Below are 27,477 nucleotides of genomic sequence, written 5' to 3'. Positions count from 1 at the left end.
AAACCGACATAAATGGCAACTGAAGGCAGGTTTCTGAGACATCAGGCAGGACAAAACACTTCCTCCAACAACCCCAGGATTCAACGTAGGCACAAAACCTAGCTATTTTATTGCTGCCACCTTGCAAATCGGGAAAGGAGTACATCAAAGCTGTATAGTGTCACCCTGCTTATTTAACTTATATGCAGAGTACATCATGGAAAATGCTGGGCAGGATGAAGCACAAGCTGGAATCAAGATTGCCAGGAGAAATAATAACCTCAGATATGCAAATGACACCACCCTTATGGCAGAAAGTGAAGAACAACTAAAGAGCTTCTTGATGAAAGTGAAAGAGGAGAGTGAAAATGTTGGCTTAAAACTCAACATTGAGAAAACTAAGATCATGGCATCTGGTCCCATCACTTCATGGCAAATAGATGGGGAAATAGTGGAAATAGTGGGAGACTTTATTTTGGGGGGCTCGAAAATCACTGCAGATGGTGATTGCAGCCATGAAATTAAAAGATGCTTGTTCCTTGGAAGAAAAGTTATGACCAATCTAGACAGCATATTAAAAAGCAGAGACATTACTTTGCCAACAAAGGTCTGTCTAGTCAAAGCTATGGTTTTTCCAGTACTCATGTATGGATGTGAGAGTTGGACTATAAAGAAAGCTGAGCACCGAAGAATTGATGCTTTTGAACTGTGGTGTTGGAGGACTCTTGAGAGTCCCTTGGACTGCAAGGAGATCCAACCAGTCCATCCTAAAGGAAATCAGTCCTGAATATTCATTGGAAGGACTGATGTTGAAGCTGAAACTCCAATACTCTGGCTACCTGATGTGAAGAACCAACTCATTGGAAAAGACCCTGGTGCTGGGAAAGATTGAAGGAGAAGGGGACGACAGAGGATGAGATGGTTGGATGGCATCGACTCAATGGACCTGAATTTGAGTAAACTCCAGGAGTTGGTGATGAACAGGGAAGCCTGGCGTACTGCAGTCCATGGGGTTGCAAAGAGTCAGACACAACTGAGCAACTGAACTGCTTTTACCCCACAAATTTTAATGCCAAACTTTATCATCTGAAGGTTTTATGCTATGTGAATGCTTATGTGCAGAAAACCTTTTATCACCACAGACTTAGCAGACAGCATGGCTCCTGTGCTGTCAAAACCCAAGGGAGGACAGGAAGGGCAGGGCTCAGAGGGTTCAGGACAAGTGAGGACAGATGCTAGCAAAGTACATCAAGAACAGAAATTCTGCAATCAAGTCTCCCTTCAAATGGATTGCCAGCCCAAGAAAGACAATTCCCCTAATATCTTTTTCAATGAGTATTTCAGGAATGTCAATTAACTTCTTTGGAGAGAGCTTTTCTTTCTTTGGAAAAACAAAATATTGAGTTTTAATATCAGAAACTTTTTTACCTATCTTTATTCTTCAAACTTCATGTCAAGTCACAAATATATAGTCCATACCACATAGTAGCTATCTTGCTTCTTTTTGATGTGCACTCTTTCAGGCAGAAAGAGCAATAAGCAAGAAAACACTGAAAATGAATTCAGTGAACAACTGACTTTCAGTAATATAAAGTGTACAATACATTCCAGTGTGGTCCATTATGTACACTGTTTAAAAGTGCATCTCCTCTAAAACACCACAGATGTACATAATTCTTATCACAAAAGAACTCACACAGAGATTAAGTTTCAAAGTTGTATCACAGGGAATAATTGTTTAAAACTATAAAATCTTGTGTATTTTGGAAGCAAAGTCATTCCAAATTAAACAACGCTGAAAAATCGTCGCTTTAGAGATCATGGACATCAAATCCATTACTTAAACCAAGTAGTATTTAGAAAGTAGCTAACACTTTGTTTTGTTCTGTTGTCAATAAAAACTTTCTAATGACGTTTAAGCTAAGAAATACCAGCAGGGAGAGTGGGGACGTGGGGAGAGGGGAAGGGAGATGGGGGTGGGGGGCTGGCACAGAGCAGAGCTGGCCACCCATTTACCTTATTGTCAACTGCTAGACATACTGTTGGGCTTCCCTGACAGCTCAAGAGGTAAAGGATCAGCCTGTAACACAGGAGACATGGGTTCAATCCCTGGGTCAGGAAGATCCCCTGGAGGAGGAAACGGCAACCTATCCAGTATTCTTGCCTGAAAAATCCTAGAGGATCCTGGAGGGCTAATAGTCCACAGGATTGCAGAATCAGACACGAATAAGACTGTTACAGGAGAGATTCAACAATTCTCTATATAGCTTACTTCCAGAAAACAACAGTTCTCAGACAACATTGTTTAGAATTGATACACATATCTGAAAATAGATAATTCCTGGAAGTTTCCCTTCAAGTTCTGGTTAAACCAGTATTTATTTTTCTTATATTCAAATTATAGTTGTTGGGTAGCCCCTCCTTTTTTTTTTTTTTCCAAATCAACCAACTTTTTATTCTCGAAAGGATAATATTAAAACATACCCATTTCCGAGTCACTAGAGATGGTTTGGATTAAAGTAATTGGAAAGGGGATGCTACTTAATCTCAATTCTGCCATGTCATCTGACACCTGGTATCTGATATTTCAGGAATGACAGGAACCATAAAAAGTGAGAAAAATAGGACTGTGTACAGATTAAGCCAGCATTATTAGATGTTTCTGAAAAATAACTTTTATTCTGAATCAGTGATAAGCTACATATTCATCTGCCACTATTTCAAGTCACAATTATATTGACATCTCTCCTTTGAAACACTGAACCGTTTTTTCTACTTTCCAAACATCATTTGAAAGCAAGTAATTATTTTAAAGATAAAGCATCAGAAACAAATTCTCTCCACCCAAGGTGACTTTAATTTTCAGATCACAACATTTTAGAGAGACTCCATTTAATTTTTCCTATTTTTACTTCTTCTTGGCAGTTTTTTCAGACTCTGAAAATTTAGACTATGACAAGAAAAGCATTCAAAACATAATATAAATATATACAAGAATACAAGAAAAGTTCAAAACAAAAAATACTGTATTGCAGTATCTCCAAATACGACGTGTTCTTGAAATGACCAAAAACCACAGGGTGCAGGTCCACAACTCTCTCGTGTCTTACACAGACCTATGTTCGCATCTCTTCATATGTATGTATTTTTGTTTTGCCTTTTGGTGCCTAAAGTAACTGAGACTCAAAAAGATACCTAATATGACATGAAAAACATGGTACCTATGATTTTTTTACATCCTAATTTGAACACATCTTAATTGGTGCAATGTTACTCTTAATAACAGGCAAGCAATACATATGAAAAGACATACTAAAATACAATGTTTTCAGCATCATAAACAATTTCCACAATGACATGAAAAATCTGCAAATTAACTCACCTCATTATAAAGTGAAATTCTCATGTATCATAGTAAGAATGCTACTATTAGAAGCATTCTAAATTATCTCATTTTCTAGTGTAGAAAGGTTATGGTAGAAAAAATAAGGTGCATTTTTAATAAGCCGCCAACAGACACTTTCCAGTGCCTGACACACACACACTCAGTGCAAACTATCCAAGAAAATCATCCTTATTTTAATATGAGATGTTTCACTACACAGCTCGACTCAAGGTAAAATGAGAAATAGCTTTCCATCAGTAATATGGCATAATCACAGACAATTCAATGTATATATATATATATATAATGTGGTCAGTGAAAATAAAGAATAACATTCCATCCTTTTATTTATTGTTTTTAAATTCTACCTTACCTTTTAGAATTGTTCCCAATTCTAAAAATTTAGATATTTTCCTAGTTTCCATAGCTAACTAGAAGACTAGATATTTTGATGGTCAGCTACTAGAAATTAATGATCCACTGGTGATACCCTTGCTGTGTTTTCTTCTTTACTATGAAACCATAACCCTCTATTGCTATTTTGTTTCATGCAGCACCAACCCAACTTCATTTTTTCCCTAAGAAAAAATAAATATACAAAGACACTGTGAGGCATATATTCACAAGGTCTCAATTTCTTAAAACATAAGTGTGGGTATATTTATTTCTCTCAAATGCATACAAGACAATAATTACACAGCAACAAATCTTTAGTTCAACAATGATTTGATTCATAAGCATTTGAATGAAATTTACATAATTTCACATCCATACCCTTGCATTTTAAATACTATAAGTAAAAAAGCCCCCCAAGTAACCAATTCTTATATTTCCTATTTAGTCCTCTATACATCCAAACTTTAAAAAGTTACAAACTGAACATTATACAGAACATATAAATCATGTTTAAAAACTTGAGGTTTTAAAATCACTGTTCCCCAATATGATTCATTAAAGTCCTCATGCTGACAAGTGCAGTCCTAGGTGGTAAAGTAAACTGGAGGAGGGGAAGAAAGAAGAGACAGACACAAGTTTGCTGTCTTAATATTTTACTAATCCTGTCAGTTAAAAATGGTGATGTCATGAGAAATAACAGTTTAGGTTTAATATGAGGAATGGACTCTGCCTCACAGTTTGAGACATGCATTTCAAGTATTTTCCTATTTGATCTGAGCTCCCTGCAGCAAACTGATGCTGAAAGAGAATAACTATTTTCTTCCATACATTCGCTCAATGTCCGCCTGGTAATGTGTTTTAAGCTCTTTGCGTTTCAGCTTGAACGCATCTGTCACCAGACCAGTTTCAGGGGTCCATGGTTCAGGGCTCAAACGAATTTTTACTGGAATTTCAAACTTTTCCAGACTTGCTGAGGTGGTGGAAAAAAGAAATTAAAAGGTAAACACAAAGTCATGAAAAATATACAACCAAAATTCTTAGCAAATAGTTTTAACTTCCTCAGTCTCCATGCACCCATCAAAATGTAAAACCTACAGCTAATAAATCTCACTTCTAAGCAAGTTATCCCTCAGAAATACTAGAAGCAAAACATATATATATATATATATATATATATAAGAATTATAATAGCAAAAAACTGTTTAGAAAATCTACATGTCCATCAACAGAATGAGTTGGGTAAATTATGATATAGGCATAAAATGTACACAATTTATTCATTAAAAATAAGTTAGATCTATCTGGTATGGGTATATAAAGATACTTGCCATATATTGTTAGGTTTAAAAAAATGATTTTGCTTTGTGTTTGAACACTATATAAACTTACATGCAACTAGAAGTGTAGGACGAGGATACAGATAAACCATATGCCTCGAGGGGCTAGTATCCAGGATTGAAAAAAAAAAAAGGAAGTGTCACTTTTGATTTTATACCTATTTGTTTTCTTTGAATCTATTTTTTTAAAAAAATCACTTTAGAGGGCTTCCCTGGTGGCTCAGTGGTAAAGAATCCACCTGCCAATGCAGGAGACACAGGTTCAATTTCTGATCTGGGAAGATCCCACATGGCTCAGAGCAACTAAGCCCATGCACCTCAACTATCGGGCCAGTGCTCTAGAGCCCGGGAGCTGCAACTACTGAAACCTGAGCACCCTAGAGCCTGTGCTCCACAGCAAGAGAAGCCACGGCAAAAAGAAACCTACGTGATGAGAAGCTCACGTGCTGGAACAAGAGTAGCCCCAGCTCTCTGCAACTAGAGAAAAAGCCTACGCAGCAACAAAGACTCAGCACAGCCAAAAATAAAATAAATAAATAATTTTCTAAAAATCCCTTTAAAAACTAGGAAATAATAAAGTTAAACCAGTAATCTAGTGACTGAGCCAGCGCAGTCGCCGTGAGCTGAGGAAGAATGTGTGCTCCCAACTCTGTCTCTCATACACTGCCCGACACCAAGGAGATCCGCAAGAGGGGAAGGACTGATGGGTGGTGGGGGAATGACATCTGAAGAAGCACATTCCTTCTTAAGGCTGATTTACTTTTCCACCACTTGTTTCACAAATATTTACCAGCAAAAATTATTGTGTAAAATGCTTTAGTAAACATTGTTTTAAGATACAAAAATGAATAGTTTCTGCTCTCAACTGGTATACTATTGGGAAAAGGGTTTACCCTTTTACCCTTTTACACTTAGCCATAATAATACATATATTTTAAAAGAACTGAATTCAAGATATAAGTGCTTTGGGAACAAAAATGATTTATTAACTCAAATAACAAAGTTTTATTCTTCAAAGATTACAGTATTTCAGGAGTGGTTTCTAACTGGAAAAGCCACCATGAGAAAAAGCAGTACGGCAGGGACCAAGCATTAAGGGACATGCGTCTGACAGCACTGAGATGCATGGTGACTCGCAGGCAAGCCCTGGAAGCCCACACTCAGCTATAAACACTCAGCACTGCACTCCGTGATCGGACTCAAAAAGACGCTAGGAACAGCGCTATCATCTACACCAGGTTTTAGAAAAATGAACACAGCTACAATCACATGACCAGTTGGGGAAATGGGGACTCTGATAAAAACTATGAGTATTTCTTCCTTATTTTGTTGTGAATGTTTGTATATATGGTAAGCAAATACTTTTGTTTTCTTCCCCCCATTCTCTTGTCATAATATATTAATAAGTTAACTTTCTATCAAAGTATTTAAGTTACAGGATATCAAAGTAGCAGAGTTAAAAAATCACTCAGGGGTGGGCAAACACTTCTGGAGAAAAGGTTCATGTATTTCCAGTTGCACACAAGATAACTGTTTAATGTTAGGTGACAGTCTGACTTTGTTACTGTCTTTACTTGGAAATTAACTATGGTTTAAGGAAATGTATGTGGGTGCCAAGCTGACAACAGGAGGACTGTGGTGGTTTTATGCATCATCTGGACTAGGCTGGAGTTCTCAGTTATTCAATTAAACACTAATGTAGGTGTTCCTTTGAAAGTGGTTTTATAGATACGACTAAGTAGGTTCAAAGGCCTTGAGAGCAGAGCTGAGGCCCCCCTCAAAAAAGAAGCAATTCTGCCCATGGACAGGGACTTTGACCCCTGCCTAAGAGTTCTAGTCCACTTTTTCAACAGTCTGTCCTATAAATTGCCAGTTCTGTCCAGCCAGCCCCCAGTGAAAAGGTTAACCAATTCTCTACCTTAAAGGTTTCTACAGTTAAATACATTTAACCTACTGATTCTGTTTCTATGGTGTAAATCGAATATAGACTTGGCTTAAAAATGAAGTTGGACCCCTTCTTCACATCATATATAAAAATTAACTCAAAATGGATTAAGGACCCAAATATAAAGACAAAAACTACAAAACTCTTAGAAGAAAATAAAGAAAATATTTCTTTGTAACTTAGATTAGGCAATAGCTTCTCAAATGTGAAGCACAAGCAACCAACGGAAAAAAACAAAACTGTTCCTTATAAAAATAAAATTGTTGTACTTCAAAGGATACCATCAAGAAAGTAAAAACACAACCCAAACAATGGGAGAAAATACTTACAAATCACATACCTGATAACAGATTTGCATCTAGACTATACAAAGACCCATATAGTGACAGATTTTATTTGCTTGGGCTCCAAAATCACTGCAGATGATGACTGCAGCCATGAAATTAAAAGACGCTTACTCTTTTGGATGGAAAGCTATGACAGACCTAGACAGTATATTAAAAAGCAGAGACACCACTTTGCTGACAAAGGTCCATGAAGCTACAGTTTTACCAGTAGTCATGTACAGATGTGAGAGATAGACCATAAAGAAGGGGGAATGCCAAAGAAGTGATGCCTTCGAATTGTGGTGCTGGAGAAACTTGAAAGTCCCTTGGACAGCAAGATCAAACCAGTCAATCCTAAAGGAAATCAACCCTGAATATTTGTAGGAAAGACTATGCTCAAGTTGAAGCTCCAATACTTTGGCCACCTGATGCGAACAGCCGATTCGTTGGAAAAGACCCTGACGCTGGGAATGATTGAAGGCAAAAGGAGAAGAGGATGACAGAGGATGAGATGGTTACATAGCATCACCAACTCAACAAACATGAATTTGAGCAAACTCCAGGAGACAGTGGAGGACAGAGGAGCCTGGCGTGCAACAGCGCATGGGGTCACAAAACAGCTGGACACAACTTAGTGACTGAACAACAAACTCAATAATAAAAAGACAAATAACCTCACTTAAAAATTGCACAAAGAATCTGAACAGCCATTTCTCCAGAGAATACATACAATGGCCAATAAATACAGGAAAATATGCTTAGCATCATAAACCACCATCTGAAATACAGATCAAAGCCACGATGAGAGGCCACTTCACACCAATCAGGATGGCCACAATTAAAAGGATTAACAAGTGTTGGTAAGGATGGGGAAACTGGAATTCTCATACAACTTGAGAGGGAATGGAAAATGGTGCCACCATTTTAAAAAATAGTCTGAAATATTTAGAAAAAAACATATTCTGGAAAATAGCCTGGCAGTTCCTCAAAAGATTCAACAAAGTTGGCAGAGGCCCAGCAATTCTACTCCCAGGAATCTACCCAAAAGAAATAAGTAAGCATATCCACACAAAAACTTGTATACAAATGTTCACAGCAACATATCACTTATAGCCAAAAGCAGAAACAACTCCAGTGTTAACTGATGAATGGATAACAATATTATTTGGCAATACAACGAAATGAAGTGTTGATACATGCTACGACAAAAATATAGAGATGAACATTACATGCTAAGTGAAAGAAGCCAGTCACAAAAACCTATATACTACATGGTTCGACTTATACAAAATCTCTAGAACAGGCAAGTGTATAGAAACAGAAAGATCAGTGACTACCCAGGACTAAGAGGTCTGAGGTATGATGAGGAGTGCCTGCTGATGGACACAATATTTCTTTTTTGAGGTCACGACAAAGACAATGAGGTGATAACAATCTGAAACTGATATGGTAATGTGCACAATTCTGCCAACATACGAAAAAACTATTATATACTAAACGGTTGAGCTGTTTGGTGTGTAAATTATATGTCTGTTAATACATATTTTTAAAAAATAAATTTTATAAAGTATATAAATTTTAAATTATGCTTAATTGTTTCAGTATTCCACCTTGCTGAGAAATAATATAGGTTTCTAACTTTAATTAGAAACCTAAACTTAACTCAATTTGGCATCAGTGCAAGGATTTTGAGTTACCTAGAAAAGCTGGAAACTATATTCAGGCTGACATGCTACAAAACATAATTACTGCTGAAATAAAGGGTCAGAATAATTTCATCTGATTAAATGAGATCTACATTTTTCATAATCTTGAATGACATATCTAAGGAGAATAAAAATGCACACTTATATTTTACTTAACGCTGATGACTTAGACAGTATAGCTGTTTTTATTAAACCAAGAATATCAAATTATGTCTCTCTGTGCCCACTCCACAATACACACACACATACAAAAGGGGTAGAGGACACGTGAGTACAGCTAACTACCACCACACTAACAGTGTAGAAAGAGTCTTGGACGGTTCAGTGTGGGCTGGGGTGTCTGGGAAGCCCAGCAGGGCCTTGGAAACAGCACAGCAGAGTGAAGAAAGGGCCAACCCGGAAAACAGAAGCTGTAAGAAGAGAACATTCTGATACATGTGCATCAGTGGTGGGCACGGTGGCCTTGTGTGTCCCCAGAGGGGCTTGAATGCGGGTGACAAGCATGTTCTTTTCCCGACTAATGGTAGGAAAATATGATTGGTTTCTGAGCAGGAAATGTAACCTAAGCCCTTGTAACAAAAACAGAATAAACAAGTTTAAGTATTCTCTCCCCAACTCAGTTCCCAGAACCAGTTAACACACTCACTCACCTGAAATAGCAGCTTCAGAAAGCACTTTAAGCACCTCATTTTCCATTTCACAACTGTTACACAGCTCCTCCCAAGTCCCATTAAGTCCTTTCTTTCGTGCTAGTTCTGTTAGTTCCTTTTGATTTGGCACAACAAATCCAATGACATAAGAATGATAACTGAAATACGTAAGGGATATCTTAGTTAGGGCACTAAATGGCATACCATGTTAACTGTAGTTACTGATTACACTGAAATTTAGTAGCCAACTCTCTACCATTTTAAAGAACACACATAAGGCATATTTGCCACACTTATTTCACACAACAGCCACTTTTACTGTCTGATTCATAACATGTTCTGATGCTTTGGCAGAATCATTGCTAAATAAACCTTAATCTGACATTTCATGATAAATTTCAACTATGTATATAATAACTATTATGAATCATGCTTTTAAAAAATTAGAAAATTTATCTTTAAAAAGTTAGTAATTCACATCAATAGACTAAACAAAAATAAAAGCTAATAAAAGTAAGAAGCTGTTTCTAAAAAAATCTGGCAATAAGTCAAAGTAATGTGATTATATATATTTATTCTTTTGTTATCATGAGAATTTGTATTCTAGAGGAACTCTGAGCATGTCCACAGAAAGCAGTCACCTGAAGAAATGACAGCATTATCAGAAGAAAGACAGTTCTGGTTAATACCACACCAGAAAATCCAGAACTGTTAGCATCACTAAAGAAAACACTTTATGACTAACAGAGGGCAGAATCATTTATAAATCGATACGGTAAATCTCTAAAGTGGGCTATACCTCAAAGTCTAAATTTCTAAATTGAATTCTAAAATTCAAAGTCAATTTCTAAATTGGTTCTTCTAATATCAGATTTTATTTTTTCATAATAGGTATTACGTTAACTGCAGCAGTAAGTCTTCTAGGCTGGTCACAAAATGCCCAATCACTACCACTGGGGAATGACTGCCACATACAGTAGTGTTATGGAAAAATGTGAACAGTGTGTCAATCTGAAATTCCAACACATTTCCCAAGAGTGCATTCCTGGAATTTTAACTTTAAACTCTCCTTCCCAGCTGCCTCTGAATCATCATGGGCGAGAGACGCTCTGTGTTAAGCCACAGCTTAACCTAGCTTAAGGGGGAAAGGAAGCCCTCCTTTGGGGTTCCTGGGGTCCCAGGCAGGCTCAAATTGAGAGAGGGTACTAAGAACTGAGCAGAGCACTGTTGGCCAAACAATTTCCTTCTTTACTCCGCTCTCCTCTAGACTGGTTGCAGGAAGTCTCCTTGTGTAGAAGGACAAGTAGCTCGGAGAACCAAAGCAACAGGAAGGAGAGTTTATTTTCTTCACCTTCCTATCACATGGGACTCTGCACTGAGATGTAAAACAGAAATCAGACAGGATGATGTGGAGAGGAGCATCACAAGGCAAGAATCAGCCAATGGCTGTAATGAGAAAAGGAAAACAGAGGAGAAGGAAGAGGTCTCGGTAAAATTTTACAAAGAAGGCCAGCAGAGAAAGGAAGGGCTGACAGCATTACTAAATGTTTTAAGCAGCATAAATTCTATGTTCTTACCTGTTTGCATATGCACAAATATTGTCTATTAGTGGGAGATTCTTCAAAGCAGCCTCCACCTTCCCAAGAGAAACATATTCTCCTGCCTGTAGTTTTACAAGGTCCTTCTTACGATCTGTGCAAAAACAGGGCCAAGAGCAGGCCACATTGGAGGACAGTATTAACACACCTTTAATACATACAAATATTGGCCATTCCCCACAAATACTGATCATCCCCTAAGTAATTTGCGATCAGTTAAGTTCCTTATAAGAGTTATGCTGAAATTTAAAACACATAATAAAATGAGGCCCTTATTTCTGTACCACTGAATACATTTCTTTTAAAAACTTAGCTTCTTAAGGGACCCCATCCTCAGGGCTTTGGGTATGTTCTGATCAACAGATTATGTCCCCAGGACACATTAATACCAGAAAGGTCAAAAATATATACTCAAGTGCCATGTGAAAGCTCACATTCTATCTAAAGAGAAGTAGGATGAAAAACCGTATTACTTCAGTACAACGTGGTAGTGCTAAGTGTTCAGACTCTCCAACTTGCTGATTTTGGAAGAATTCCTGCAAGTGAGGCCTGAACTGAGTCTTCAGAGAAGACTGAGAAGCAGCCAAGTGGAATGGCACTGGCAAAGAACAGGGCTGTGCCAGTTTGCATTACTGCAGCACAAAGGAGATGGGGGCAGATGGGTGAGCGGGGCCACCCTCAATTGGGCCTCTGGGAGCCCAGAAAGGTTTCCAGCAGGAAAGCAGTCAGGGAGATAGGGGTTTAGTAATCACATGGTGGCCACGAGAGGGTGCACTCAGCAGAAGTAGGCACTGCAACAGAAAGGAATTTCTTGCAACAGGGTGGCAAAAGGTGCAGACCTGACCTACAACCACAGAAACAGGGCGAGATGGACAGAACGATCTTGAGGCATATTTTATAAGGTAAAGCAGTGAGATACGTATTAGCTATGGGGAGCTGGCTGCAGAGGCTGTCATCTCCTGCCAGAGTCTAGATGGCATGCCTGGGATAGAAGTGCCATTAACTGAGACCAAGAACCCAAGAGGAGAAGCAGGAGAATGTATTTTTCACCTGTCAGTCCTGGTACTGAGCTGCCAGGCATTCCTTAGCTCTCAATGGCAAGGGAAGGAAATGCTTCAGACAGGCAAGAGCCCTGCCTGATAACCTCTACATACACAAAAATGACGGCTTCCCGGGTAGCACAGCTGGTAAAGAATCCGCCTGCAATGCAGGAGACCCCAGTTTGATTTCTACGTTGAGAAGATCCCCTAGAGGAGCACATGGCAACCCACTCCAGTATTCTTGCCTGGAGAATCCCCATGGACAGAGGAGCCTGGTGGGCATGGGGTCGCAAAGAGTTGGACATGACTGAGCGACTAAGCACAGCATACAAAAATGAATACTCCCTACTAAGAATTGGACTCTTTAAAGGTTATCTAGTAGTAATTAAAAATACCACTTCTGAACAGACCTTAAGGCCACATAGCTTGTCAAGCCTTATAAATTCCATACAGTCCCTATTGTGCATTTTTACATTGCAGGGCTGATACAGAGACCACACCAACATTACAGAAAGGATGAATTCTTACACTATTAAACAACTTCTCTAAATACACAATCTCTTTTTTGAAAAGACACTACAGGAACATCTACTTAAAGAAAAACAATATCAGCTGGCTCACCAATGATCTTCAAACAACCATCAGGGTCAAACTCCCCAATGTCTCCAGTACAGAGCCACCTCTGTCCATTTTCATCTTCAAAAAAATCAGCTTTTGTTTTCGCTTCATTTTTGTAGTACCCCACTGTCACATTTTGGCCACCAATAAGAATCTCACCCCTGGGATGTGGTTTATCAGTATTAAAGTATCCACCTAATAAACAGAATAATTTAGAGTTAATTGAATAGTTTTATCCCTCACGTATCAGGTGAATATTTGAAACTGCTAGTTTCTAAATAGGGACATCTGATTTTGACCCAATTAGGGTTTCCCACAAAGTAAGGCAGGCACTATAAACAAAATTCATCATTAAATCTAGCTACAGATTTTCAGTTGCTTAACCATAAGCACTTCTGCTTTCAAACTACTATTCCAAGAAGAAAAAAAAAACTCAAAAACCCAACATCTAGTGTATAAAACAGTTACATATGTACTATGCAGGTCAGTTCCTTTAAGGATTCTGTTGAGATGCTTAAATATCAAACTAATTAACTGATAAAAGTGTTAAATTGTTAATTTTGAGACTCAATCTCAGTATAAAGTCAAACTAGCATATATCTAGAGGATTTATTCCTCACATAATTTCAGAATGGTTCCAAGTTTATGAAACATTTTCACTAATTTTGCTAAGACAGCTGAAAAGTGACACCCAAGGCTTAGAATCTCTTTGTATAAAAGAAAAGTGCATCCAAACAAATCAGAAATAATATGCACATGTTAATAGGACCAAATATTTTAAAAATGACTAGTATTTAAATGGAATGAGCAAGAGATTTTTATGTAATTATAGTAAAAATTTCCTTCTGATAATTTTGGGTTGAAGCCCTCAGAGAAGAGAAAGAAAAAAGAAAAGAATAGGTAAAAATCTTCCATTTCATAGAATGAATTCTGTGATTTTGTTTCTATAAAATATGATCATTTGCAATTTATGGGCATTATTCATTTAATACATCTTCAAATTCTCCCCATAATTCTTACTTGTATTTATGTAATAACACAAGCAAAAAAACAATTCTTCAAAATCATCGCTGAAACAAGCAAAATAAATTCACTCATAGAGCTCTAGATAAAACTATTTCTATTTATAAAGGACAAAAGTAAGCACTTATGGGTGATTTTATATTCTAAAATAAGGAAGAAAATGAAGTATACTTCTAATACTATACAAATTAATGCTCTGTGGTTAAAACAGGTTATTACCTTCCTCCCAGTTCTTTAATTTGATTTCACAGCAAACTAATGGCGCTCCCACTCTGCCAGTATTGTAGTCCCACACTAAGATGTAAATGAAAAAAAGTATTTGATTATGGTAGTTAATAAATTGCTTCATTTTTTTTTTTTTTTAATTACGAAGATTTATCCCAAAGCTTAGATATCCCCCGAGAACCTTTACAAGCAGACGTAGCACACTGGTGAACCAGACTGTATCGCTCACACTGGGGTGTTTTGTTTCTTTAATCTGAAGTGGTTATAAATAAGACACTTTACAGAGGAGTACAGAATCTCCAAGAATCATTGGGTCCACATTTCCAGCACAGCAACAACTATAGCCCTTAACAGACAGGACAGGCCTGCTCCAGTTTTCCCAGATTCCATACCATCACATCTTCTAACACCCACCAAGTAGCTGCTTGGTTCATGACTCTGCCTTCCCTATTTTTAAGGATGAAGGAGCACAATGGTTTACAGCTATTCCACTTTCTTACTTGACTTAACACAGCTTTGCAGGACAAATAACCTCTTCAGTCTTGTCCATGTGTAAGTACTTCAAAGTGAGACCTCTGAAGCTCCCCTCACATCAGCTTATGCTATCATACCCTATTTAAACTCATATAGTAAGAGTTCAGAGGCCAGGCTGGAGGTTCAGACTGTTCACTTTCAAAGATCTGGGGCAAGAATTCACCACTATTATGAATTACTACTGCATTAGCTTTCCTTTTCAAGGACCGAGAATTCAAATATCAGAAATAAAAGGTTGACACATGATACTTTACAGATTTATTTACAACATAAACCATCACTGCTTAATCACACAACCAATGGAAACCTTAAAAATCAAAGAAATTAAGGCTCCTTGGGAACTGAATGTGCATGTTTTCAAGAATGCTTGTGTATTTTCTGCAAAACAAGACTTACAAGCAGCTTCCAAAAATATGAAAACGATAGAGAACACGATGGAAAACTGGAAAATATGGGAGTAGTGTAGGATAAACCTGGCATAAGAATGGTACACAAAATCACTTAGGGCAAAGAAAGGAAAATGAATAAGGTTTAGTGTCTACAAATATCTAGAGAAAACAACGGAGAAGCATCGTTTTTTGTTGGACTGGATAAAAAAGTAACTGTCCTCTATGAAAGGGCACATGGGGCACTGAAGAGTCACCTGGGAACCACCTGGGTAATGGACCAGTCACCTAAACTCGTCACCATGATCAACTCGGAATTAGACTCTCCAGACAGGAATTAAGATTCTCTAGTTTCTCATTGCATTTATTTTAACACAGACCACTCACCTCAATAAACATTTCTGAATTTGACCCTTAATAAACCTAAACAACTAAACAAACACACTAATTTTTCTATAGTAAAAGAAATTTAATAACTGATATAAGATCATATATGTATACAATACAGCTAATGCTTGTTACTAAAACATCTTTTCTAGAATGCTAAGTAGTTTTTAATACTACCTGTCATAGTTTAACATGAAAAACTCCTCTAGATGAACTAGTGACATTTAGACATACCTAATACATTCTGAAAACTGATTTCAACAATCACAGTACTTGGGATTTACACAAATATTTTAACTGATTTTCTATATATTTGCAAAAAACAACCCATACCAAAAGGGCCAGGAGTTGTACTCCTGCCTCTGTTGTAGACACCACTCTGCAGACAACACTAACCTTCTGTAATTGTTCCAGCCCCACAAGATTCAGTGAGTCCATACCCCTGACCAACAGGACAGCAAAAACAGATGTTCATGAACCGCTGTGTGGTTGCAGAAAGTGGAGCACCTCCACACAACAGAAGTCGAATATTTCCTCCTAGCAAGCCTCGAACTTTCCGGAAAATAAAGCTAAAGAAAAAAAATCCAATCACAGAATTTTAAAGCTGAACGGGATTTTCCAAATCACTTAGACTAATCTCCCAATTTTGATATATAGGAACACCTCAAAGATAATTTAGGGTTTGGTTCCAGACCATAGCAATAGAGAGACTATCACAATAAAGCAAGTCACTTCAATTTTTGGTATCTTGGTACATACAAAAATTCTGTTTATACTATACTGTGGCCTATTAAGAGTGCAACAGCATTATGTATAAACAGCAATGCATACCTTAATTAAGAAACACTTTATTCCTAGCAAATGCTAACCATCTGACAATACAGGGTCACCACAAACCTTCCATTTGTTTAAAAAGAAAAACACAGTTACTTGTGAAATATAATAAAGCAAAGTGCAACACAATGAGGTATGCTTATGACATGCTGAGATCAAGTGACTTATCCAAAGCCACAAAGCCAATTTAAGACATTCTCTTGACCCACTATTTAAATCTAAATGTCTATCCAACCAAGTTTATTTGACCAAGAAAATGTGATTTTCTCTTAAGAACTGTAAGAAATATTAGAATTCAAAATGGCCAGGTTTAATTTTGTATAGCAACGGAAATCCTTTGCTTATGGCCAGAATAGTTTTATATCATTATATAATACATATTAATACTGAATAACTTTACTGTATCTTCATGAAGTTTATTATTAAAAGCAAATTATTTTTTTGCTTTAGCTTACTTCATTAGAAATGTATACATATCTGTAAATAGCAATTTAGCTCTTTAGAATTTCACTAATTCAAAGTATCTGGTAAATTTAAAAAGGAAACAACTCAAATATCTAATTGAAATGCTTCTGAAAATACACTAAATAAAAAGACTGCTTAGTACTTTGATGAAAAGAGGGGAAGGGTTTTGTTCTGTATTTTAATAACTTTGAAAAAGGCAAAGACCAAAAGGCAACCATTTAAAATACAAGTGTGTATATAAATATATCTAATATATATGTGTATATATAAATATATATGTGTGTATATATAGTAGTGTTAGTCACTTAGTTGTGTCTGACTCGTTGCAACCCCATGAACTGTGGCCCGCCAGGCTCCTCTGTCCATGGGATTCTCCAGGCAAGAATACTGGAGTGGATTGCCATTCCCTTCTCCAGAGGATCTTTCTGACCCAGGGATCGAATCCGTGTCTCCTGCATTGCAGGCAGATTCTTTACCGTCTGAGCTACAGGAATGTATATAAATACATATAATATGTGTATATAAATACGTGTGTGTGCATATAAATATGTGCATGTGTAAATACATATATGTATGTATGTATGTATAGACACATATATGTGTATATATAAATATATATAAAATGGGTTTACAAAGAAGTTATGTATCTCACCGGAGAGATTAGTAAAAGGCAGGAAACAATGATAAAGCTTTAAATGTGACACATTTGAAAACTATATTAATATCCCCATAAAAAGTAATTTGAATGCCATACTGTTATTTTCTAATTTCTCAACTACCTTACAGTTAAATAAACTTATTCTATTAGTGCCATGAGGGGAGGGGTGGAATAGGTCACAAAACATTTAATATCTGGTTGCCATTTTATATTCATATTGAAATAAATGTAAAAGCAAAGAGAAACTACTTCTCAAAATAATTAAAATCATGCAAGTGGCCACCAAAGATATAAACACACTATTAATACAATAAAATTTTTGGTGATAATTTTTTTCCAATAACACTGAAAGCTTCTTTAATTGCTCATATTCTTATGCGAGATGGAATTTTTAGAGTCCTTTAAGATAATTAATGTGAACAAATGAAAATGATCAAATTATGAAGGAGAGGGAGAGCCTTTACGCACCTATCACACAGCGGAGTACTGTGCCCTTTTGAAATCTGTTCCATTTTGTAATTATAGGCCAGAATAAACAGATTGCGTTGAAAACTGCTCATTTCATTCACTTTATTCATGACATTTTTGTAGATTCGATCCATGATTTCCTAAAAATATACAAATGACTTAACGCAGTCAATAATGCTCTCGGCTACCTTATTTAAAAGCTTAACATCAGATTACTATTTCCATTAATAGAGGCATTTTAAGAGACATTCTGTCAATATTAAACTTTTAAAATAGAGCCACATTTTGTTTAAAAATGAGATTTCTGTAAAAGTAATTTTTAATAGATGTTCAGCAGTAGTAAAGAAGGGGGAGATATTAAAAACCTTAAGGCAGTAGTAGTATGCCATCACTGATTCTTTATACTGCTTTGTTTATTTATCATACTTGTGCGTGTGCGCTCAGCTGTGTCCAGCTCTTTGCAACCCCATGCACTGCAACCCGCCAGGCTCCTCTGTCCATGGGACTCTCCAGGCAAGAATATTGGAGTGGGTTGCCATTTCCTTCTCCAGGTTATCTTACTTATTCTGAGCTAAAAACTAAACTCACTAAATAAACGAACATCTATATGAAATGGCTTTTTAAATTCTCATAATTTTATCTGATGAAGGTATGAAGTACTACATTCTTTGCTCACAAAAACCATGGGGTTATTTTGCTTGTTTTGATTTTTAATGCTGCACCCAGGAAAAAAATTTCCTTGCCTGCATTGTATTTTGCTTGCTACTGCTATTACTATGACATACACTTTATTGACTTGAAATAGTTTCTCTCCACAATTTTATACTATATTTAATATTTACATGAATCAAAAATTTAAAGAAAGATATTATTAAGGAAACTACATACCTACTGAAACTCCAAAACTACTGATCATTTATATTTGACTTTGGAAAAACTACGTAATAATGCTCGAATGTGAACATTTGGTGTGCGTAGTAGTTCAGTCATGTCCGACTCTTTGCAACCCCTTTGGACTGTAGCCTGCCAGGCTCCTCTGTCCATGGGATTCTCCAGGCAAGAATACTGGAGTGGGCTGCCATTTTCCTCTCCAGGGGATCTTTCTAACCCAGGGATAAAACCAGTGTCTCCTGCGTCTCTTGCACTGGCAGGCGGATTCGTTATCTGCTGAGCCATCCAGAACATTCGGTATCCAGTTAAAATTCAAACAAAATCAGCAAGTCTCATAAAATGTACATTAGGGGCACAGAAAATCACTACCGCCCCATTTCCATTGGTCTTATTCCCAGGTCTCTCCCTATGCCTGATACTAAATTAAGATGCATAGTGCTTCTGTGTCAGTCATCCAGCTGTACCCAACTCTTTGCGACCTCTTGGACTGCAGCCTGCCAGGCTCCTCCGTCCATGGGATTTTCCAGGCAAGAATACTGGAGTGGGTTGTCATTTCCTTCTCCAGGGGATCTTACCAACCAGGGATGGAACCCAGGTCTCCCACATGGCAGGCAGACTCTTTACCATCTAAGCCATCACAGTGCTCGGGCAATTCAAAGTGGCACCAACTTCTCTGTCACTTTTTTCTGGTATCCAGGCCAGACTCTCCCTAAGGGACTCAGGAGGTGTGATTTGCTTAGGAGGAGATGATCTCCAACCTTTTCCTCCCATCTCCTGCTGGGGTTCAGGTCTCTACTAACAGCAAACATATCACAAAACTGATTTGAGCAAGAAGCTCTTTAGGGAAAGGAGCTGATAATATCGTATGGAAGCTGAAACTACTATTAAGTTGATTGCTTAATAAATAAGAAAAAGATAAAACATGACTGAATAATTACTTCAGAGCTCAAGGTAATAAAGGTAACAAATAAGGAGTAAAGCCTACATAAACTACCTTGTCAACAATGTCTTTTCCACTAGCAGTTACATTCTGGAGATGGGTTTTTTTCAGCACTCAATATTGATTAATGGTCAATTCTTACCGGGACAGCTGCCATCAGTGTTGGTTTCAACATGGATGTATCTCCTTTGCTTCCTTTTTTTATTTTTGAAGACTACAGAGAGAAAAATAGGTTTACATAAAGTGATCGTTATTTAAAAAATTCAATGAAACTCTTAAAAAACCACATTACAAAATTCTGTAATTTTAATCTGTGACGTGATGTGAAAGTCACTCAGTCGTGTCCGACTCTTTGTGACCCCATGGACTATATATAGTCCATGGAATTCTCCAGGCCAGAATAGTGGAGTGGGTAGCCTTTCCCTTCTCCAGGGGATCTTCCCAACTCAGGGATCGAACCCAGGTCTCCGGCATTACAGGCGGCTTCTTTACCAGCTGAGCCACAAGGGAAGCCCATTTTAATCCACTCATATTCTAAATAGACCTTAAAAGGCCAAGTTCTTTTGAAGTGATTAACTGTTATCCTTACTGTATACTGTCATACTGAATGAAAACTGAGTTAAAGATAATTATGGTTTCTTAGTATCTCAAACCGCAGAAATTTCGTTACCTGATCTGCTAAAGTCTGTGGTGAAGAGTAGCCGATGCGGCATCCATGGGAGAGACAGACAAGCTCAGCACTTAATTCTAAGACATGGGCCAGAGGCAAATATCCAATGTAAACATCTTTCTCCCTAGAAGAAAAGGAAGATGCAAGAAGCAACAGTCAGTCACTGGAAAAGTGACTCCAGTGGGAGCAAGCTTTCAAAGGCAATGGAAGGACCCTCTGGGCTCCACGTACGCACACATGTGTGTGTACGACAGACCCTGGGAGCGTCAGGGGAAAAGAACTACAGTACAGCTCCATCTGAAGCTGAGGAGGCAGACACACAAGGAAGTGGCTCCGTTTCCAGTCCTCCTGGAAGGTGTTCCCTAACTGAGCACTGCACAAGCAAAGCTCTAGAGCAGAAGAGATCAGGATTCGGAGGGGGTAAAAACACAAGGGATTTTGAAGCACAGAAGAAATACCCCAAGGAGGGATTTGACAACTAATGGGCTATCAAAAAGGACAGTTCAAATAGAATCCACAACTGCCTGCCAGGAATCTCAGGAAGAGATTCTTGTTCTGAAAGTTAAATTATACATTATATAATAAAATGTATATGTATACATGTGCATATTATTTCAAGAACTGCTCCCACCCTCAAAATATGAAAGGCAACTTCCCAGAAGGAACCAGTTGCTCTTAATTTTTTTCCTGAAAGTTATGCATACATAAGAGATTTCTATCTGCATCCTCAAATTCAATTCCACAGTAACATGTACATATTTATAATTGCTACACATAAAGGCAACAAAAATATCCAACCACTGTACAAGATCAGTCATCACAATACTGATTCCTTCTCTGGGAACGTTATCCTCACTTCCCTAAAACTCCCTCCCGTCTGGCTTCCTCACTGATCTCCTTCCCATTCCAGGAGACCCACTCTCCCCCTGCTACTACTTGACTGTGCCTGAAAAGGAAAAATCAGAGACTGAATACAGCAGCTCAATAAATACTTAGTGGATATATAATTTGTTCACTTGAATTATAATATTGAGGTATAAAAATGACTATGATGGTAACAATACCAACTGATCAAAATATTTCAGTTCAGTTCAGTCACTGAGTCATGTCCGACTCTCTGCGACCCCATGAATCGCAGCACGCCAGGCCTCCCTGTCCATCACCAACTCCCTGAGTCCACCCAAACCCATGTCCATTGAGTCGGTGATGTCATCCAACCATCTCATCCTCCGTCGTCCCCTTCTCCTCCTGCCCTCAATCTTTCCCAGCATCAGGGTCTTTTCCAATGAGTCAGCTCTTCCCATCAGGTGGCCAAAGTATTGGAGTTTCAGCTTCAACATCAGTCCTTCCAATGAACACCCAGGACTGATCTCCTTTAGGATGGACTGGTTGGATCTCCTTGCAGTCCAAGGGACTCTCAAGAGTCTTCTCCAACACCACAGTTCAAAAGCATCAATTCTTCGGCGCTCAGCTTTCTTTATAGTCCAACTCTCACATCCATACGTGACTACTGGAAAAATCATAGCCTTGACTAGACGGACCTTTGTTAGGAAAGTAATGTCTCTGCTTCTTAATATCCTGTCTAGGTTGGTCATAACTTTCCTTCCAAGGAGTAAGCATCTTTTAATTTCATGGCTGCAATCACCATTAAATCAGGTCAAGTTTGCACTTTTAAAGTAAAAAGTAAATATTAACAATGATACCTACAAAATATATTTTAAACCCCACAACTATAATTATTTTGTAATTTTAATGTCTTTTCTGAAGAAATGCCTAACTGTAAACAGACTCTGAAGGACTAATTTGATCATATACTAAGAAATGACATTAATGTAAATAATTAATGTAAATAATAACATACCCGAGTTCTGGAATCCTTTCCGCCATCCCAGTTATACCAGCAATAATGTTACTATGAGAGATCATGACCCCCTTTGGAATTCCTGTGGATCCACTTGTATACATGATTACTGCGATATCTGAGGGCGCTGGTTTGCTAAGGGGTTTGTTGTCTGTATTAGAGAAGACACACATACTCCTGAGAAATTTAGCTAAATCACCAATTTTTTCATAATCATTTGTTAACTCAACAACTGTTAATTATACTCACACAAAGGTCGATAAAACAGATCAAGCCCCTGCACATGACACATAGCCTACTTGGACAGATGTACACAAATCTATAATTTATAAGAGCTATGAAGAAAAACAAAGCAAGACTAGGTGAGAAAATGGTAGGAAAAGTGGCAGGAAACGAAGGTGAAGCAGCTGCCAGGACCCCATCGTGCAGGGTCTCCAAAGTCACGCCCATGACTTTGGATTTCACACTGTGTGGAAAGCAACATCATTTTGAACAGGGGCTTGTCTGTAACAAGGATCACGTTAGCTACTGTGTGGCTAGCTAACTTAAAAAGGAAACAACAGAGGCAGAGAGACAAAAGGCTATGCCAGTGACTCGACTAAGAAATAAGGGTGGTTAGACTAGGGTACCTCGGCATTTGCTAAAACCTTTCTCTACTGCACACTGTGAAGCTAACATGGCTATACTCAGAATCCTCCCTGCTTTGGCACAGGCCCAGGAACAGCAGCCAACATCCCAGACAGGTGACACAGTACAAAGGCAAAGAGAAGCAGGTCATGGACAGCACCACTCCTCTGCCTGAATTAATCCTGGAACTACCCTAAACATGGTCTTCTTCAGTCAATAGGGAAAACATTTTAAACTTGTTCCCAAGTGAACCCTTGCTCTCGTACCTGTGAAGATATATTTCTTGACAACTGTTACTGCTCAAGTTCTTGCTTCCTAGCCTGCCATTCAGTCCTTTGTCCTGTGGTACCATTCTCCACTGCCACCACTTTCTAGAAACTGTTCTCTGAAGCAGCTCCGGCTGAGAAGTCCAATGGTGCTTTTGCAGTCCCTGTGTCACTGGGCTCCTCCAGCGCACCTGGTCCTACGGAAGACTCCCGCCTTCTGAGAGGCTCCTTCCACTCGGCCCCCGTGAACCACACACCACCCGTCTTCTTCCTTCTCCGGCCAATTCGTGGTGGCCTTTGGAGGTACCTTTCTCTGTGGGTGTCACCTACTTCCTTGGCTATAATTAAAACCTGTTCTCAGCTTCTAAATCTTTTAACTCCAAACTTAACTCCAGCATACTAGACTTGTACACGCCACTGCCCACTACAAAGCTGTATCTGAATGTCCCACAAGCACCTAAATTCAACATGTGCAAAATTACCCTCAGTATAATCCTGTTTCCAAGCCGAATGAAGTACAGTCCCACCATCCTAACAGCTTTTGTGAAATCCTACAAGTTTAATGACATTATATCTAAAACTAACTTTAAAACCATCTAAAAAGGAGAACAGGAAAAGTGTATCGTGTAAAAAGTATTTTAAATTAATTTCAAGTAAATACTACTTTTAGAATATCAATAAATTAATGTTTGTATTTTTCCTTAAGTTTTTTTTTTAAAGGGTAGATGAAAGTACACCTAGGGTGACCTTTCTTCACAAAGTGATGATCTAGAAAACCAGTTTGTCACCTGATCTAACTTCAGAATCAGATACCTGGATCATGTCTAGAGAGCATGGTCACTGCAAAACATACACAGGAAACGGGGAACCGCCACATACCCACGCTGGCCTTGGCTCCCAGAGCCTGCACGGCCGCCATGGTGTGCACGATGATGCCCTTGGGGAACTCGGACCAGGTCGGCAGCTTCCCATCCACAATGATGATATGCCGCAGGCGAGGGACTAGAGAAACGATGTCCTGGAAAAACACAAGTATTCACTGCATTTTTTCCTGAACATGAGTGAACATGTGTGCATGCTCAGTCGTGTCCAACTCTGCGACCTCATGGACTACAACCTATCAGGCTCCTCTGTCCATGGGATTATCCCAGCAAGAATACTCAAGTGGGTTGTCAATTTCCTACTCCAGGGGATCTTCCCAATCCAGGAATCCAACCTGCCTCTCCTACATTGGCAGGTTGATGCTTTACCACTACGTCACCCAGGAAAAGTATCCTTCATTACTCTATATTAATGAGCGTGGCAAATAATCCAGGGCACAAGAAGAGTAGTTCACCATGTTTCAAATTGTTAATTTCTTGCCTCAAAAAAGCGAGGGTGGAGCGTACTGGCATGACTACCCCTTTTTTCAGATGGACAACTATTGGTTTGAAATATGTTACTGTTTTATAACGTTAGATTTACTGTGTATACCTGTTCTTTGGTATAATTTTAATCAACAAAGTTAATTCCTTGCAAAAATGGGCATATAAACACATACTGCCTGAACTACAAGGTAGCCGAATGTTCCCCATGCTTTTAAGAGGCAGATAAAGATACGGGGAGAGAGGAAGGCAATGCTCTTATAAGCCTGTTTCCAAAAAATACAAAAAGAAAGGTCAGATATTATTGTTTTCACAGAGAGTTCAGAGACTAAAATTCCTTTCTCCCAGTTTCATAAAGTTGCTAACTTCCCTTTAAAAAGTTCTGAAACTTGTACTCAATGCTTCAGAAGTAAGTGAATTGCTAGTTTAAAAATAACCCTTAAAATTACAAATTTATTGAAAATAGATGAGCACAAGGAGAAAAGCTGTAATCCCTTCACCTTCCACATGGACATATTAACAATTAATTTGTAGCTCTACATGCAACTTAAACACAAATAAGTAAGAAATCTACTTTTTCTTTTCTAAAGGAGACTGAATTATGATATTCCCCCAAATTTATAGAGATATTAAAGATTTTAAAGATCATAAAAGAACTAAGTTTAATAATGATCTCATGACACTGAAAATTCTAAAGTATCAGACAGTTATTAGAAAACTAGTTCTCACCTTCAACTTTGTCTGCAGGAGTTCTTTACTAGTAATGATGTTAGTCACCTCTGTTTCATTTAATCCATGAACAATTGCTGGACCCCCTAGAGTAGCATACAGCGTAACAACTACAGGGAAAAGAAAGGGCAAGTCAAATACTTGGACATTTCATAGAAGTACAAAGTGCAATTAAAGCCTTTGACCGCTGACAGAACATCTAAACCCTAAAATGTTAGATCCATAATTTGTGATCTAATTGTGCTGTATTATTCTAAATTATTTTAATATATTAGTTAACATGACGTCTACTCACTCTTGTAAAATTCCCCCCCAAAATTTCAACATTTTAAAATTTGTTTTCTTTCACCTATAGATGCTACTCTGAAACTGTGATGTTGAAAGGAATTATATTTGACTTCTAAAATGTCAAAGTCATAGATGTTAACTATTTGATACTAAAATATAAAAAATATACCAGTAAAATAACACAGAATGTCATATTTAAGATATTATTTCTTAAAAAAATAGCACTAATGAGTGGTAATACTACTTATTCTAAAGCAGAAAAATTTTAAGAAAAAGTCTTAGAAATGTCAAAATTAAATAATAATGAGGAGGAGGACTTTTATATGCTTTCCACCTAACTCAAAAAAGTTAAACAAAGTCACTTTAACAGATAACTAAAGCTTCTTAAAAGAAACACATTGTAAACCCAAACCTGTGAAAACAAAAAGGTATACCAGTTTAAAGACAAAATACAGTGGAGGCATTTACCACAAGAAATTTGATAATAAAAATTATCTTTTCCATTTCATCTGAAGTATACAACAATGTCCATGTTTAATACCACAATTGACACCACTACCTCTGAACAAAACTTCTCAAGACTACCTCACAGGCATTACACCTTCTACAAGTCATGTTATAGTTATACAACATAAAAATTCTCTATGGTTTAACTAGCAGCTAGGTTTGAGTATTGGAAGTGTTTCAGAGGCCAGCTGTCAACTGTAGAAATGGCCTAACAAGATGACACTAACTTTAAAGGACAACTCTGAGAAGGGGTAACAGAGCAATGACCCACAGGTGTAGATTTAGTTCCCAGGCCCAGAAAGTCCCCTCAGAATTGGTTCAAGTCCTCTTACTACATGGGTAATTTGTTCCACAACTGGTTCCTTTTCCAAAACAGAACAGTATGTCTTAAGTTGTAACAAAGGTGAAACTTAACATCAGAATTTTATCTCGGGAGGAAATACTTATCATAAAAAGTTAGCATCATCTCTCCCACAACACTAGGTCCATGCTTCGAGAAGGTAAGGAAGCCCACATACGCTGAAAATTATACATGAAGCAGGCCTGTGCAGCGACCATCCACTCAGCCCTGGTTTCACAGAAGATGGCGATGTTGGTCTTGGGCTTCTGACCCAGCATCTGTAAGCCGTTTCCAAAATTAAAGGCTCTCACAAAGACATCTTCATAGGAAAGCCAATTATAGTTTCCAAGAATAACCTGATAAAACAAAAAAACACACACAAAGAGCTTTCAATCATCAAAATATTAATTTCTAGAAGGACGCCAGGATGTGTTCCAAATTTCAACAGAAAATTATGTTTGTATATAAACTATTTTCTTCTAACAAAAAGCTAGAAAGTGAGTTTCAAGGGAAAACTCTATTTTGAAAATTAGCTATTTTGTGATATCTTCTATGACAACTCAAATCTTCTGCTAAATTTTTATCATTTGGGCAATTGTTTTTCTTTTAAAAAAAAAAATTCAATGTTTGATGGGATCTTAAATGTCAACTTTCTGGCCAAAAGCACATATATAAGTAATTCATTTATAGATTTCATTTACCTAAAACAATGTGGGAGTTGGTTTATAATTTAGTCTAGTATCATGTAATACTGATACCAAGCTTTTACAAATTTTTACTACTTAAGAATTATTGAATTTCAATATCAGATAGTACAATATGATTCACAGAAACTGGCCAGACCCAAGCTAACACAAATATTTATGGCCATTCAATTTGAACTGCTGTACCTAACTCTGGATATGCAAAGTATTGATAGACAGTGTCCACTGATACAACCAGGTGGGGGGCAGCTACACGAGTCCCCAAAGTCCCTCTGTAGAATGCTCACTGGCTTGGCAGGCCTTTCAGCATTTCATTTGTGCAGGTAACAT

At 37.8% G+C, this 27,477-nt stretch overlaps 1 protein-coding gene across 5 annotated transcripts in view; it reads right to left on the bottom strand.

Annotated features, from left to right (window-relative positions):
* Positions 1-3,998: 3,998 nt before the first annotated feature.
* Positions 3,999-27,477, bottom strand: part of ACSL3 (acyl-CoA synthetase long chain family member 3) — a 76,061-nt gene continuing 52,582 nt past the window's right edge. For 2 of the 5 annotated variants that reach the window (XM_081579462.1, XM_081579461.1), the window contains 13 exons: positions 26,622-26,799; positions 25,309-25,418; positions 24,095-24,233; positions 22,323-22,473; positions 20,462-20,585; positions 19,934-20,005; positions 17,961-18,100; positions 15,932-16,104; positions 14,223-14,297; positions 12,984-13,175; positions 11,302-11,416; positions 9,725-9,882; positions 3,999-4,730 (listed from right to left, as the gene is read on the bottom strand). In XM_081579462.1, coding sequence (XP_081435588.1) covers positions 4,573-4,730; positions 9,725-9,882; positions 11,302-11,416; positions 12,984-13,175; positions 14,223-14,297; positions 15,932-16,104; positions 17,961-18,100; positions 19,934-20,005; positions 20,462-20,585; positions 22,323-22,473; positions 24,095-24,233; positions 25,309-25,418; positions 26,622-26,799 — 1,785 coding nt within the window. In that variant the 3' untranslated portion in view covers positions 3,999-4,572. Of the gene's footprint in view, positions 4,731-9,220; positions 9,485-9,720; positions 9,883-11,301; positions 11,417-12,983; positions 13,176-14,222; positions 14,298-15,931; positions 16,105-17,960; positions 18,101-19,933; positions 20,006-20,461; positions 20,586-22,322; positions 22,474-24,094; positions 24,234-25,308; positions 25,419-26,621; positions 26,800-27,477 lie in introns of those variants that run through there. The other 3 variants (XM_081579465.1, XM_081579463.1, XM_081579464.1) reach the window with 2 other exon arrangements.

The sequence above is a fragment of the Giraffa tippelskirchi genome, chromosome 3 (genome assembly GCF_054371585.1).
Source record: "Giraffa tippelskirchi isolate mGirTip1 chromosome 3, T2T-mGirTip1v1.2.pri, whole genome shotgun sequence".
Classification (NCBI taxonomy): domain Eukaryota; kingdom Metazoa; phylum Chordata; class Mammalia; order Artiodactyla; family Giraffidae; genus Giraffa; species Giraffa tippelskirchi.
The sequence above is the reverse complement of the archived record's forward strand: the minus strand, read 5'-3'. Positions and strand labels throughout refer to the sequence as shown.